Source organism: Orussus abietinus, unplaced genomic scaffold (assembly GCF_000612105.2).
Source record: "Orussus abietinus isolate OABI.00-Male unplaced genomic scaffold, Oabi_2.0 scaffold113, whole genome shotgun sequence".
Taxonomy (NCBI): domain Eukaryota; kingdom Metazoa; phylum Arthropoda; class Insecta; order Hymenoptera; family Orussidae; genus Orussus; species Orussus abietinus.
In genome coordinates this window covers 233,103-250,344 of record NW_019394853.1, presented here as the reverse complement: position 1 = coordinate 250,344, position 17,242 = coordinate 233,103, and the positions used below count along the sequence as shown (strand labels likewise).

The 17,242-nt window shown below is 42.0% G+C and overlaps 1 protein-coding gene across 1 annotated transcript in view; it reads right to left on the bottom strand.

Moving 5' to 3' along the window:
* Nucleotides 1–17,242, bottom strand: part of LOC105700093 (venom dipeptidyl peptidase 4) — a 236,569-nt gene that overhangs the window by 5,441 nt on the left and 213,886 nt on the right. The window contains exons 13-14 of the mRNA XM_023433347.1: nucleotides 10,530–10,717; nucleotides 4,336–4,530 (exon numbers count right to left, since the gene is read on the bottom strand). Coding sequence (XP_023289115.1) covers nucleotides 4,336–4,530; nucleotides 10,530–10,717 — 383 coding nt within the window. The remainder of the gene's footprint in view (nucleotides 1–4,335; nucleotides 4,531–10,529; nucleotides 10,718–17,242) is intronic.

The window sequence follows — 17,242 nt, the reverse complement described above, 5'->3', positions numbered from 1 at the left end:
AGTTTGAATGATGAAGTTGCGATTCGATTTGCAATACAAAATTTAAAAATACCCTCCGATCGCCCATCGTTATTATCAATACATATATTAATTCGCGATGGGAATTTCCACCGCGAATTCCACATCTGCAAGTGGGCGCAGCTGCTCGAAAATGATGAAGCGATTTGGGTCTTTACGAGGCGCCCTTCTGGACCGACGCGATGCGCTCGCTTTTACGTTTATGCACCCTGGAACGTAAGCGCACATCCTCGGGGACATCTCGTTGCGCGAGGTTTTCAGATGTTCCGCCAGGCAGCCGCAAAGTGCTCCCTCTAATTCCGTCGAGCCCTTTTTCATGCGGAGAAAACCACGGCCATGAAACGTCCGGGGTGTTACGAGGCGGGGCTCGTTAAACTGCCAAATCGAGCGTCCGCTAAGGGTGCGGCAGTGTAGCTCTTAAAATGCGTAAACTCCCTGAGCAAGGTCCTCCCACGCTGCGGAAACGACAACGGGTGACGACGGAATTCCTTCGAAACTGCGTTACGACCCCCAGCCGGCAAAAGTAACGCGAAGGTGCAAATTACAAGATTTGACTCGCCCTGCGCGCGCCACAAAGCGGCGCCCCCGGCGCTCATAATGCGGTCCAAATTACATTTTTTTCCCGGCGTACAAAGGCGCAGAAAATTACAGCTGCTGCCCCCGAGGCGGCTTAGGGGTGGCTCTTGGAAAATTTTCCCACCGCACGGGGACAAAACTCGGCTTTTCCTCGGCGTAGATTCCGAACAATGACCCTGTGACTCCGTCCAATTTTTTCGTTCACTAAAATGAAGGAGGCAATAATTATCGAAAAATAATACTCAGATTTTACGGGCAATATCGATTTTCCAAATGGCCGAAGGAAGTGAAGAGAGACTCTTGGACAATTTTCCCAGCGTGTCGAGGGAAATTCCGAACAATGACTCTATGACTCCGCCAGCTTTGTTGGTTCCCTAAAATGAGGGAAGCGATAATTATTAAAAAATCGAGATATACAAATTTTCTCCCCAATACGAGACACCCGTGTTCTCGTAAAGCTTTCCAACCACGGATAAGTTCAGCTTGGCTCCGTCATATTATTTTTATTAATTAAAATATAAGAGAAAATAATTGGGCAAAATTCAAGATGTCCAGAAATCGGAATTTTTTTGCATAACGGAATAGAGTCACGCAGACCATAGGGATCTAAATCCCCGTTTCGATCCCATTTTCGAAACCCCCCTTCGCCGTTTTCGCTTAGCCCGATAAATCAGTGCTATCGAACAGAGGAAGAAATAAACATTCCCTTACGTGTCAGTGGGTCCTAGAAGGGTTCCATCCAAATGAAATATCTGTCGGACCAACAAGCTCGGACGAGAGCGATTCCCCTCGATGCAGTTATAAAAAAAAAGGACGTAAATTAAAGCAAGTGAAGATTTATTTTCCGCCGGTTACGGCAGATTTAGTTGAATCTTTTTGCTCGGCCGTCTATACCCTCGGTCCCGCCTCGCTCGCTCCGTCTCTCTCCTTCGCCCTGTCCGCGGCATCGCTCGGTCTCTCTCCGACTAATGGACAGCGTGCTAGGCTGCTCCGAAACGCGGACGTCGCTCACGCCCAGAGGAAGGATTCCCGATTCCCGATTCTCGTCAATTTACCGCAGTTACTTCCGACCGTCTCTCGACGAGAACCTCTTCCATCGCACGTCGGAAGGACGCGAATCGCGAGCAAATCGCGAGATCTCCCCCAATGACCGGAACGAGACACTGAGAAATCCATTTCTAAAGGAGAACGTCCTGGAAAAATATTTCCCGATAAATTATTACTCACGCCCATATTTCTTCCGTGTTTATTGAATGTTCTGATGAATAAATCACGGCTCGGTAAAAATACACTGCTTGGAATAAAATTCAAGATGTAGAAATTTTAGACTAAAAAATTTTAAACGCGACGGTCGGATGAGGCGCACGATTAGGAAATAAAAAAATTAGTATTTATTGTTAAGAAAATCGGGATACGTGAGAATTCGAATGTGGAGTATCTAATAAGCTTTGGAATTAAATCTGTCCTCAGAAAAGGCTAATGATTGATGGAAATAATTTTTTTTTTAAATAAATACCATTAAAAAGACACGAAGAAAGACCCAATAGCTACAAAATGATGAATCGACCCAGGAAATGAAAATAGGAAACTTGGTAGAATCTCGCGCCAAGTGCATAAATATAATGACCAATTTTTAAGACATATCTCTAGGCACAAGGTAAGACCAACGATTATCAGCCGCGATATTATCAGTTAGATAGGGAAAATTGCAGAATCCCGATGCGACTTTCGCAAAACCGACCGTCTTTTTTAAACCTAGGTATTTCCGCCGCGTCTCGTCCATTCCGCATCCCTGGGGACGTCTTCCCCCGCGGAACCGCAACGGTCTTATAATCTTTACTCGCCTCCGCGTTTGATGCTTACAAATGCGGAAACGCTTTCCGCAATCTCGGCCGGCAATCGGTGCCGCGTCCAAACCGACGCGCTGCGGAATTTCGAGGCGATCCGCACTTTCCCGAGGTAGAAAAATCAGGTATTTCCATGAATGCCCGCGACACACACAAATACTCGAAAAAAGGGGCGACTCGCGTTACCACGTAACTCGCGTTTCGCGGGCGAACGCTCCCTCCGATTTCCTTTGCCGGAGTTTCCCCGCTCTTGCAGGTGCACCCAACACGGGACGTTTCTAAAAGCCATATCGAGCTTGAATAAATATTGCTTGGAAATAAAATAACCTCATTTGAGGGAGACCGCATTTCCCTCCGCGAGCGACGCACGGAAGAATTGCGATATAATTCTTATTAACCGACAACATTCTCCTCAACAGATAAGCCTAATAATTACGTCCTTTGCACATGACAATTCATTCAATTTAGGCCAGTTAAGGTGAACTGAAACATCCTTCAAATCAGTCGATTCGAATACAACACTTTTTTTTAAGGGTATTAGACCAAACTGTCCGAAACTTTGACACATCACTCCTGATCATCTAAGAATTGTCCTGACACATTGAAAATTTGGATTTTTCAAAAAAATGTTTTAACTCATTCCAGACCAGAAACAAAATGGCGTCGAGTTCTCATATTTCGATCAATATACAATTATCGAAGGCTCTGATATGCGAATCCAAAGGGTCAGGACAATTTTACGACAATTTACACCTTAAGGTGAAGTGAAACACGTCGAGGAACTTGATCGACGTCGATAAAGAAGATTCTTCTTAATGCCTACGTTGCCGACATTCGTTTTTATATTGACAGCTGTGTCGAATTACATTGAATATTGTACCAAATGGCATACTACACCTGTCGTTTTCGTACAATAAATATCAAGAAATCGAAGTAAAACTCCAGAAATCCTCTGGATTCAAGCTTTCTGGGGCCCTAATTGACTGCAGAGGGACCCCCTGCGCCATCTGTGAATTTCCAGGTCAATTAAATTTTCACTCCGAGACCTCGTATTCCCATCGTTTCAGCATAGAAGCGCATACAACACTTTTTTTGCCTTTATCCCGTTCAAATGCGAGTTTATCGATTACCACAGTGTTCTAAATTCTCGTAAAATTGTCCTGACCCTTTCGATTCTCATATCAGAGCCTTTGATAATTGTATATCGATCGAAATATGAGAGCTCGACGCCATTTTGGTTCTGGTCTGGGCTGAGTTAAAAAATTTTCTTAAAAAATCCAAATTTTCAATGTGTCAGGACAATTCTTAGACGATCAGGAGTGATGTGTCAAAGTTTCGGACAGTTTGGTCTAATGCCCTTAAAAAAAAGTGTTGTATTCGAATCGACTGATTTGAAGGGTGTTTCACTTCACCTTAACCTTTCCTGGGCACGATCCTGGGACGAGTTAATTTAACGGACGCGGATTTCGGATTACAAGTTAGAAGTTAGTTACAGCCGAGAGGAAATTACGGGATTAACGGACCCCTCGACTCCTTGCGGATGCTGAAGACGAGTGGACCAGGAAATCTTCTTCGGATTCCGGGAGGACCTGGATTCACATCTCGTTTTCGGGGACGAGGAAGTCCATTTCCTCCGATGAGCTTCCCACGAATTAGACCGACATTTATCCAGAGTTCGATTTTCGATTCACGTTCCTCGGGGCGATAAGGTTATCCACCAGGAAGCGCGACAATTTTATATATTCATATCAGGCTGCTTCGGAAGTTCATGACAGTTCTATTTGTAATATGCAAATACCTTAGAAGAAATTTATTGAAATAACTGCACCCACGAACTTACGGAGCAACTTAATTGGTCACTTTTACAGGTACCTCGCGTGTTCCTTTGATTTACCTGGTGACGTTTATTTGGTCGACGATTTCCACGGTGCCGAGGTTCCGGTATCCTGCGAACAGCATCCTGTTGCCTTTTAATCCGGACCCTCTGCCATCGATGACGGCGTAAATGATGCTTTTGTTGGTCACCAGATACGTTCCCCAGTCGACGTTGAACTTCTCCGTTACTTGGTAAGAATCTGGCCCACCGTACCTAAAAGTTACCAAATATTGTTAAGAGGATGTGAAATATGGATATCGATACATATATATTTTTTTCTCGAAAAATGAAATTTCACGGGTAGCGCATCCTTCCTTAGAGCCTCCGTAATCACGTGTCAATGTTTTAAATAATTTGGTGCACCCAGTTTGGAGAAAAATTTTATAAATATTTTCACTTCTTGGTATGTATATATCACACGGTACCGAATATTGTTAAGAGGATGTGGATACATATATATTTTTTTTTCTCGAAAAATGAAACCACGGGCAGCGCGTCCTTACTTAGAGCCTCCGTAATCACGTGTCAATGTTTTAGATAATTTGGTGCACTCAGTTTGCAGAAAAGTTTTGTAAATATTTTCTATTCTTGTATGTATATATCACACGGTACCAAATATTGTTAAGAGGATGTGGATACATATATATATTTTTTTTTCTCGAAAAATGAAATTTCACGGGCAGCGCGTCCTTCCTTAGAGCCTCCGTAATCACGTGTCAATGTTTTAGATAATTTGGTGCACCCAGTTTGCAGAAAAGTTTTATAAATATTTTCTATTCTTGTATGTATATGTTACGGTGAATGGCCGAAATTGGAGAATGTCGACTTTCACCGGTGAATGTCAACAGATACCAAATACGTCGGTGAAAGATCGAATATTTCATAACATTGTTGTACATTCGGACCCTCTCCAGTGTGTGTCGACAATCACACACCGGTGAATGTCAGCATGTACCGGTGTAAGTCAGAAATAAGGGTATTTAGCAAATATTTCGGACATACACTAACCGACTATGTGAATGTTGACATTCACCGGTGAAAGTCGACATTCTCCAGATTTCGGTGTTTCACCGTAACATATATATCACACGTTCATATCACCTTAATAAATGTGAAATACAGGCTCGGCAGAAAAATGATGACCTGACATGAAAATTAGGCATTGCGATGGCTTATCATTTTCAAAAAAGACGCTCATATCGCGGCTTGGTATCGACGGGAATTCAAATGGACGATTTCGATTGGTAGGCGGCTTTTCACGACCTCGCTGAAAGTTCTCGCGCCCGCCACTTCCTCCGCGAGGTCCATGAATAATCTGGCGCACGATCCTATGAGAGGAAAGAGGATTACCAACAACTACCGGTCGCAGGAGGCGGGGGAAAAGTCCCGGAATGCGGAGGCACGGCGGAAGAATCGCTACCAAGGAACGGCCATAAATCCCCAGGGAGAGGAGCGTCCCGGTGATGCTGGAATCTGGAGCCGAGCCTTCGGAGAGGAGCCCCAGGAGTTTCTCACGGGGCTGAGTTTTCCCCGGCTCGAGATTCGCACTTTCCCCCCGTAAACGAGCCTGCGAGATGAATTTCAAATTCCCCGCGAAATTTCCGACCGCTTTCCCTCGAAATTGGACCGCGCGGAAAAGAAAACTAGAGGGCCCAGCACGAGAAAATAATGCAAACTTTTCTACGCTACAGAGCCCTGCAATACCGACGAAAGTCGTTCCTTGGGAAAGTTAGCTGTGGAGATTTCGTCCGCAACGCGGATGCGGATGCGGAGAAGGTTTCGGCACGTATAGGTATTTTGGATATGTATATGAAGCTGGAATTGCTACTTTAGCACAATTCAATAAAATTTGTTGCAAAATTTATTGCTAATTCATTGCTATTTTATTGCCCAAGAGACAAATTTTTTGCTCTTATACTTTTCCGAAAAATGGTGGCGATGTCAGCTTTATATAAAGCTAACACTGCCACAATGAAAAACAATTATTAAGTAAATGTTCATCGACGAATTATGTACCAGAATTTATTGCTAATTATTTGCTCGCGGAAAAACCGAATTTCAATTTTTTTGCTCACCCCTGAAGGGGTGAATCGCCACCCCTAGTGATGATCGCAGGACAGAAACATGAAAAATATGGGAGAATCGAACTATTTCTTCACGTGGAAATTAATTGCTCCGAGAAGAACCAATATCTTTGTAAAAATACAATTATCAAACCTACATTAATTAGCGATTAATTTCCACGTGAAGAAATAGTTCGATTCTCCCATGTGTTTCATGTTTCTGTCCCGCGATCATCACTAGGGGTGGCGATTCACCCCTTTAGGGGTGAGCAAAAAAATTGAAATTTGGTTTTTCCGCGAGCAAATAATTAGCAATAAATTCTTGCATATAATTCGTTGATGAACATTTACTTAATATACGTAGGGCCGAATCCAGTACCTTGAATTGGTCCATTATCAGGATATGTCCCGAAAAGTATATTAAAAATAAAAAAGAGAAATTCTAAACAGGCCCAAGCAACGTTTTGCTTCCCAGTTTATATTACGTACATTTTAATTTTTTTTTTTTAGGGACATATTTTTGTTTATCTCGTCTCCGGACGAGGCTCGAGTTCGGCGCCAGGAATTAGCCCGTTATTAGGATTTGCGCCGGAAGTTATATCTCTCTAGGATGGGGATGTAAATTTGCGGAAATGCCGAAAACACGGAAACCCGCTCGCACCCGCCGCGCATATCTAATGGTATTTTATGCACCCACGTGCTCGCCGTACATAAACTCGGGTCCCCGAGAGGCCACCATCTTTTTGAGTGGTTTCCCCTTTTCCGGAAAATCCCGTTCGTGCTTTCGCTGGTATCGGTCCTTTCGGCGTTTCCTCCCCTTTAGCGGGCTTCCGCCGAAAAGTGCTGTCGCCAGCTTTCCGCCTGTCGGTCTCATGTCGAGTGCGCGGCCTGCATTTTTTAAGAGACAGCGAATCAGACCTCCCCCAGGGAACGGCTTAAACGACTCTTTCGATCCTACTCTCGAAGATTTACTCAAAGCGGATGGGAAGTCTCGGGAAGTTCATGGGAACGGATATGAAAATCAACGCTCCAAATGTACGCCATCGTTCGTGTATTTAGGGGGAGTAAATACTGATTGGGTAATGTGATAACGTGATTTACTCATTTTTTTTATCTATTGCTCGGTTCATTAAGTAAATTACCTGTTTTATTAGTTTACTGATATTTCCGGACCTGGATGAAATTTATGAATTTCATCGAGCTCGTCTCTCCTAGGAATGTTCATTATCGCTCGTATACTTTAAGACAGTCTCTATTCGCTCTATTAGACAGCTTTAACATATTGGATAACCTTGTTTAATTATTGGTTAATTTATTAAGTAATTTATTAGCCCGTTTTCTGGTTTACTAATTCGTCGTGGGAAGTCTCGGGAAGTTCATGGAAACGGATATGAAAATCAACGCTCCAAATGTACGCCACCGTTCGTGTATTTAGGGGGAGTAATTACTGATTGGGTAATGTGATAACGTGATTTACTCATTTTTTTTATCTATTGCTCGGTTCATTAAGTAAATTACCTGTTTTATTAGTTTACTGATATTTCCGGACCTGAGTTCACCTGGATGAAATTTATGAATATCATCGGACTCGTTTTTCCTAGGAATATTCATTATCGCTCGTATACTTTAAGACAGTCCCTATTCGCTGTATTAGACAGCTTTAACATATTTGATAACCTTGCTTAATTATTGGTTAATTTATTAAGTAATTTATTAGCCCATTTTCTGATTTACTAATTCGTCGTGACGATGGTCAGAAAAAAGGAGTTCATTGTACCTGAGAAATATTTTCTTAATTTCAATTGTTTGGCTCGAATGAATGGCCATTATTCCGGGCAAATGTTGCGTCCAATTAATTCCAGTTTATTCGAGGGAAATAATTAATCTTGGAATTAACAAAATATTTCCGCGGTACTTTTCCAGGATATATTTCTTTGGTTTAATGAAATTATCATTCGGGTTTCCCAAGCAGCATCCTGCTCCAAGCTTTCTCCATTATTTCCCGAGGATTGTTAATGCATTTTTAAGGAGGAGCTTTGATTTTAGAATTTCTCCTTGCACCAAGTAGACGCACCTGAGCTTCCACGTTACCCCGTGATTACCGCGGCCAGTACCTAGTGCACCCCTTAGGGAGCTTTTCGCGTGCACGCGGAGTAATCCGCGTTTTAATCGGCTTATAGGCAGCTTACAACGATATCGGGTATTTGAATATTTTCTCTCTCCCATCCCGAGGCTTTGCGGGCTTTTCCTCGATTCTCCCCCTTCTCGGGCTTCTTCGTCCCTTAGGTGTAAGCTCGCCCGTAAGTGCGGAAATTGCGGATGGCAATTGAACGTGTCTTCGACCAGGGGATAATTCCACTCCTGGTTAAGGTGAAGTGAAACACGTCGAGGAACTTGATCGACGTCGATAAAGAAGATTTTTCTAAATGCCTACGTTCCCGACGTTGGTTTTTATATCGACAGCTGGGTCGAATTATATTGGGTATTGCACCAAATGGCATACTCCACCTGTCGTTTTCGTACAATAATTATAAAGAAATCGAAGTAAAACTCCAGAAATCCTCTGGATTCATGCTTTCTGAGGCCCTAATTGACTGCGGAGGGACCCCCTGCGCCATCTGTGATTTCCAGGTCAATTAAATTTTCACTCCGAGACCTCGTATTACCATCGTTTTAGCATAGAAGCGCATACAACACTTTTTTTGCCTTTATCCCGTTAAAATGCGAGTTTATCGATTACCAGAGTGTTCTAAATTCTCGTAAAATTGTCCTGACCCTTTCGTTTCTCATATCAGAGCCTTCGATAATTGTATATCGATCTAAATATCAGAGCTCGACGCCATTTTGGTTCTGGTCTGGGCTGACTTAAAAAATGTTTTTAAAAAATCCAAATTTTCAATGTGTCAGGACAATTCTTAGATGATTAGGAGTGATGTGTCAAAGTTTCGGACAGTTTGGTCTAATACCCTTAAAAAAAAGTGTTGTATTCGAATCGACTGATTTGAAAGGGGTTTCACTTCACCTTAATGCATACTTGAGCCATACCGGTGCATGTGCAATTACCAGAGCGATGTGCATACACGAGATGCATCTATCGACTCGCGCCGAAAATTCTGGTTATTCCACAAATATAAAAATTTCTTCCTTGCAGGGAATTTAATATATATAAAAAAAAACTGCACCCTGCTATTAGGGGAGAATTGCCTAATTTCTATTTAAAGGTTAAATACACCTGAATGGCAAGAATCCTGAATAATGGATGCACTTTTCGTTGCAAAAAATGAATCGATGAATAGCCGCAGAAATTTTAATATCAATTTTTGGAACAATACGTAAGAAGTGGATGAAGTTGTGTCTTTTAATACGTGTCATTTTTGTTCGTCGTGGGTAGAGTCAAGTACCTAATTATCCTGGAAGTGCGAAGTTGGGGCACTTCAAGTACACTCTTGGCCTCGTTAAGCTCTATTAGCCACTTCTGGGTAGTACACCCTTGGAATGCGCGATTAAAATAGTTTCGTAATTTAGCTGCGATTTCCCCGATAATGGGGGATAATTTCCACGACTCTCGAGACAGGAGACGGTGGGATAAATGTTGGAATCTTTTTTTTTTTCTAAAAATGTGTCCGATGATCGGCGATGCACTTCTCGAAGAGGTGCACATGGTGCCCGATAATCGGCCCATAAAGTATGATTGCCCTCGGGAAAATCGGAAAAAGTTGGACCTAACTCCCCTAACACATATCTCGGTCCAAGTGAAGTGCTCTCATTGTAAATACCAAGTTTGAGGACATACTTCAGTTTCTAAGTTGCACTTTTACGTGCACCGACTAAGGAAACTGGCCTCATAATTCCCGGTTAGGATTTATTAAATAATAAAAGACTAAAGGAGAATTAAAAGTCAGAGCCGAAAGTAATGCCGAAACCCACCTGATAATTTCACTAGACGAGAAATATCCGATATCTAATTTACCAAAATTCTTATTATCTCCTCGGGGTTAATTTGAATATTCCTGGAAATTCGGAGAAACAATGTTTCGGGATAATCGGAATTTTCGGCGGGAACTCTTGCTCGGGATCGAACAAACTTTCAATTAATTAACATTCTGGCATGTGGTGAAAATGTTTCTCCGTTGTATTTTCCGTACTTACACGTAAACCAGCATCGGGTGTTTCGTCGATCCCGATATATCGATATTTGGAGGCAGCAAAAGTCGAACCTGGGCCTCGAATCCACCGTCCACTTTAACGGCGAATCTTTTCACCTTCGGCTGGGACTTTTGGGCGATCAGATCCGCCACTTGTTGATTGTCCTCCCAGGTGAACAGCTTCGTGTTGTTCTGCGAAATTGAACCCGACGTGTTAGGGCTGTACTAAAACCGGGCCTTTAAAGAATCACGGATAATGGGGAGGAATAAATGTGTTTGCGACCGATTAATGTACCGGTCGTAAGGTCACCGAGATGCCTCGATTTTACTGTATTTCCCTTTACATATTTTACGGCGTTATTAAAACTTTAGTCGGCCCGCCAGACGCTCTTTAAATTTTCCAATATGGCGGCCGGCCGCGCGACGGTCCTCATTGAAATTGCGAATACGGTACTCTATCCATTAGCTATAAATGAGGCCGGCTGCGTCATTGCAGGAGATAAATTTTACCGAAAGCGAGCCACGCCTTTGTAGGAGGAAATTTTGTATGTTCCCACGGGGAAAAAATTCACATATCTATCGAGCCTCGAGTCTATTCTCGAATTATCCGAAGAATGGCCGAAATAAAAATGGCGCCCGCGGACGTTAACGCCGATTTTAGGGAGACACTTAATAAATAGGCACTGATAAAAATCGAGGGAAATTTACATACATTTTTACACATTTCATAATTTACGTTTCACTCAGAAAAACGTATAGTGGGAGAATTACAAATTAGAAAATGTACGAATACACCTAACATTGTATATTTACCGTATTGGTGCAATTCCACTTGAATTTAATGTAATCTTATGTTATAATTTTCCGTAATTCAAATCAAATGCTAATAAATAAGAAAGAGTGAGACACTTCGCGAAGTACGGGTAGGGCCTCTCTTTTCCGTAAATACCTCATTATTAATTATTATAAATAAGAAAGAGCGAGGCACTTCGCGAAGTACGGCTCTCTTTTCCGTGAATGTCGCAAAAAGATTTTCCGAGCGACACTTCGTAACCCTCCTGGAGGATGCCTCTACAATCTCCCTTAACCGCAAACGCGACAATGACAATTTCAGAGAGACACTTCGTGAGGTTCCTCGAGGACACGAGAAATGTCTCACCTTTGCGGTCGCCGTCAACCGCGACACTCGAGCAATTTAGCAAATGGACGTAGACGACGGGAACGGGGTACGTATCCCCATCCAAGGGAAGTTATACGTCCCCTCGCGATCGCGAGGGAAGAAAAAAAAAAGCCGGCAGACGGTTTATGATTCGACTCGTAAAACGTTACAGACTTACGCGACTGGGTTAATGGCACTTCCGGCTTTATTACGACGTTAGCCTCGCGCCTCGCGTTTTGCATGCCCTGGCTACACGTTTATAGTCGGCAATATCGACAGGGCCGTAAAACTTAACGCACCCCCCCGTTAAATTCCAAAAACTAATCTAAACAATTGACAATACCCTTTACGACGACGAAGCCTCCCCCGCCGCGACCCGCCATTGAAGCGCGAGCTCCGATAGCTGTCGTTCCCTGGGAAATTAACGATACCGCGGAAACTTGGTGGAAAAGTGGCTCTTTCAAGGAAACCAGGAGTATTCAAACTATTTATTTATGGGGGGAAAATTCTCTCAGATTTTTCCTTCGGATTAAAATCCCGCATTTACGATGATGCCTGGATTTAAATTATTTCGACTTTTAATGTGAGATTCCTTTTTTTTTTAAATACGTATTCGAGGGATTTGGAGGTGACTCTTTCAAGGAAACCAGGAGTATTCAAATTATTTATTTATGGGGGGAAAATTCTCTCAGACTTTTCCTTCGGATTAAAATCCAGCAATTACGATGATGCCTGGATTTAAATTATTTCGACTTTTAATGTGAGATTCCTTTTTTTTTTTTAAATACGTTTTCGAGGGATATGGAGGTGACTCTTCTAAGGAAACTAGGAGTATTCAAACAATTTATTTATGGGGGGAAAATTCTCTCAGACTTTTGCTTCGGATTAAAATCCAGCAATTACGATGATGCCTGGATTTAAATTATTTCGACTTTTAATGTGAGATTCCATTTTTTTTTAAATACGTTTTCGATGGATATGGAGGAGATTCTTCCAAGGAAACCAGGAGTATTCAAATTATTTATTTATGGGGGGAAAATTCTCTCAGATATTTCTTTCGGATTAAAGTCCCTCATTTACGATGATGCCTGGATTTAAATTATTTCGACTTTTAATGTGAGATTCCATTTTTTTTTTAAATACGTTTTCGAGGGATATGGAGGTGGGAAATAATACTGGGATTGTTTATTTCAGGATTAACAATTGTTTAATCAGCATTTCCCGATGAGATAGGAGCTCTCAGGGTGATTCCCCTCTAAATGGGGATATGAAATATTTGCAGTAAATGTTTCCGATTTTAATGTATGCATTTTAATATGTCTATGGGGAATATGAGGCAGGAATTATTCATTTAATGATCAGAGGATTTCCAATATTTCACTTGTTTGTGAAAAGGAGCTTTAGGGGGGGGGTCTCGATTTTATTGACAGAATTTTCCATGGATATTTTTATGCGTTGACGGAAAATCCACTGTTTCGTGCCTAAGCTCCCCGAAGTATGAGACCGAGCTTCCGGGGGTTGAAACCAGATTTAAAAGTTCGACCAGGGGTCTCTCGCAGCCGTATTAACGTAGTTTGAAACGGCCGTAATGATTTTCCCGGACAACTCAGGGCTCTCCGAACTAATTTATGAATCGTAAAATCCCTCGGACTTGAATCAGGCAGCGGAGGAACTTTATTTTTTTAAAAAGGAATTAAAACTTGCGAGTTAAGCGCGGGGTGGGAAATCCCGAAGGGTAGGTTTTGAAAATCAACCGCGTTGATAAGACTACAAGCGGGGCGTTAAAAATGACTTAAAAATTCCTTTCCATTCATCATTTATGCTTGGCAAATTTGGCCGTGTTAAGGTGAAGTGAAACACGTCGAGGAACTTGATCGACGTCGATAAAGAAGATTTTTCTAAATGCCTACGTTCCCGACGTTGGTTTTTATATCGNTCTGGAATGAGTTAAAAAATTTTGTTGAAAAATCCAAATTTTCAATGTGTCAGGACAATTCTTAGATGATCAGGAGTGATGTGTCAAAGTTTCGGACAGTTTGGTCCAATACCCTTAAAAAAAAGTGTTGTATTCGAATCGACTGATTTGAAGGGTGTTTCACTTCACCTTAAGATTAAAACCGGCGCATTAAATAATTAATCGCACATTGTGTTGCTTGTTTAATTTATCAGGTGGAAAAAAGGCAAACGTCGAATCGTCGGTGGCACATGTTGCAGCGTCCGAAATTCCCCTGCGGGGGGTAAACGGCAAATCCACCCTCAGCAGGTGTTTAAGCCTTTATGGAGACCGTTTACCGGCTTTCGGGGCATTTCTGCACGAAATATCGCGGATTTCTCGCAAATATCGGGATAACGATACGGTCAGGGCCGGAAGCCGCGCGACCTGGGTCAACATGTGCGCAGACATCTGAATTTAATGCGACACGTTTTTCACGTGTAACACCTGTTACACCCGCAACCACCACGGCGTTTCCGTATAATCAGCACCCCTGGGTCAAAAGCGAAGCTTAACGGAGCCGAATCGGCCTCTGCAAATTTCATCCCCCGAGAACGAATTGCGCTGGCCAAGGCAGACCGCACCTCGGTCAGGACTAGTTTTATTTTTTCCCCATTTCCGTACTTTTCTTAAAAAGAGAGCTTTAAAGCTCCCGGAAACGGGAAGCGTCCCCTCGACGATCGACTTTAACTTTACCGATTGCGCCTCGCGGGAATACAAGGGAAGGAATTATTTACTGTTTTATTTTAGGAATTATGGAATTTTTAATATTAATAAATTTTCGAAGGTATGGGTCGAAACCAATGGAATTTAGAAAAAGGAACCTTCGGCGCCGCACGAATAATCTCTTTTCATTAATACAATAATAATTACTCACGGAGGGTAATGGGAATTATTGGGACAGTTTTCCTTTTTGAGATTTGCCTGACAATTTTGAATTCGGTAGCTTTGTCATCAGGGTGCATATCTGGCCGCGGTGCATCGTTTGCAGGAATAATCTATTTTCATTAATATTATTCACGGAGTGTAATGGAAATTATTGGTACAGCTTTCCTTTTTGAGAATTGCCTGACAATTTTGAATTCGGTCGCTTTTGTCATCTGGGTGCATCTCTGGCCACGGTGCATCGCTTGCACGGATAATCTATTTTCATTAATATTACTCACGGAGTGTAATGGAAATTATTGGTACGGCTTTCCTTTTTGAGATTTGCCTGACAATTTTGAATTCGGTCGCTTTGTCATCAGGGTGCATCGTTGCACGGATAATCTATTTCAATTAATATTACTGACGGAGTGTAATGGGAATTATTGGTACAGCTTTCCTTTTTGAGATTTGCCTGACAATTTTGAATTCGGTAGCTTTTGTCATCAGGGTGCATATCTGGCTGCAGTGCATCGCTTGCACGGATAATCTATTTTCATTAATATCATTCACGGAGTGTAATGGAAATTATTGGTACGGCTTTTCTTTTTGAGAATTGCCTGATAATTTTGAATTCGGTCGCTTTGTCATCTGGGTGCATCTCTGGCCGCGGTGCATCGCTTGCACGAATAATTTATTTTTATTAATATTACTCACGGCGTGTAATGGAAATTATTGGTAGGGCTTTCCTTTTTGAGATTTGCCTGACAATTTTGAATTCGGTCGCTTTGTCATCAGGGTGCATCGCTTGCACGGATAATCTATTTTTATTAATATTACTCTCTGCGTGTAATGGAAATTATTGGTACAGCTTTCCTTTTTGAGATTTGCCTGACAATTTTGAATTCGGTAGCTTTTGTCATCAGGGTGCATCTCTGGCCGCGGTGCATCGCTTGCACGAATAATTTATTTTTATTAATATTACTCACGGAGTGTAATGGAAATTATTGGTACAGTTTTCCTTTTTGAGAATTGCTTGACAATTTTGAATTTGGTAGCTTTTGTCATCAGGGTGCATATCTGGCCGCCGTGCATCGCATTCGCACCCCCGAGTGGTTTCGATTCGCAGATAGGTAGAATTTACGTGCGCATCGTTGCGTTGCTCTTAATCGCAGTCGGGGTTGCAAATTCGGAGATGTACATCGCGTTGTACACTACCGGCCATAATTAGCGAGCAGGAGTTACGAGACATTCGCGGGGAATAAACCCGCCAGGGTTGAAAGTTGGGGTCGCGAATTCGCGGAGGGCGAAAACCCCGAGTGGCACGATTCGATTCAAGACGGACGAGGGGGGCGTAATTTAGTCCGATTAAAATCTGCTAATTACCCGTCCCGGCCATAATAACGGAAACGAGGTCGTCAAAGGATCTCCCGTCTATTTGCGAGCTAAGTGGAATTATTACGAGACTTTGGAAATCCGGAAGATGGCCGCGATTCGAATCGGCCCCTGGAAATTGCCAGGAAGTGCAGAAACGATTACAGTTCCTCCCCAAAAAAAAAAAAAATAGGCCACCGCGATTACTCGCGAGCTCTTCATTAATTAATATCAGGGCTTATCGGCTCCAGCGCGCAGAATAAAAATATACCACGTAAATATTTTCATTCAAAGAATTACCTCAAATTCGAATCGACGTTTTTCCAAAATCCTGATTTTTCCGGATTCGAGGTAAATAATTCTTTCAATTGAAAATATATTTCTTTGGTTCGATGAATTTTTTTCTTCAGGAAAGACGAAATCAAGAATTTCACTTTATCACTCCAATTTCCTAGCCGTGAAAAATCCAACCCTTTGACGAGTTGATAACATTTCTGGGTCCAATTTTTTTTTATTAATCCCGATTTTTTATTCCGCGGAGGCGAAGCGGGATTTTTTTTTTTTCGAAAATTCCCTGGATGGGCAAAAAATACAGTAGACCTGAAAATACGATGCCAATGGCTGCTCGATGCATTTCAAATGGCATGCATATGCAGCAGCCGATACAGATTGGCAATATAATTAAGTTGAAAAATCGGTCGCAAATGTTGGGGTAGGTTACGTTTACGGTGCAGTTATTAGATAGTCAATTTTTGAGGAAACTATGTCACGCCTGTTATGCAGATCATCTTATGAATTTGATTAAAAAATCCGTTTCTGAGAGCATTAAATTAAAGTATGTAAAATATTAAGTGGCATAAAAATTTGCAATTTTATTCGGTTTGAAAATCGGTCGCGAATGTCGGGGTGCTCAAATGATAGGCAATTTTTTATAGAACTACGTCACGTCTACTCCTGTAATTTTATGAATTTGATAAAAAAAAAAATCTATAATTTTTGTATATTGAATTAAATTTAAAAAAAGGTCATTCCTCTGGATATTGAACGTGCAAGCATCGAAGCAATTTCGAGGGACTCTTTTTACTCCAGGAATACCTCTTCGATCCCTGGGAACAAAATTCCCAGTTATTTGTCATTATATCGAGCGATCGTTTTTTAGAAGCCGAATCCTTCCCGAGCATCGCGCCATATTGGACGATTAATTATACGAATGATTAATCACCAGTTGACGGCGTCATTGTTCCTCGCCTATTCCGCCATTCGTATCGATTCGTGAATGTTTCGTCAGTTTCTTTTCATCTCGGGAATATTTCCTCAAAAGTCAGGA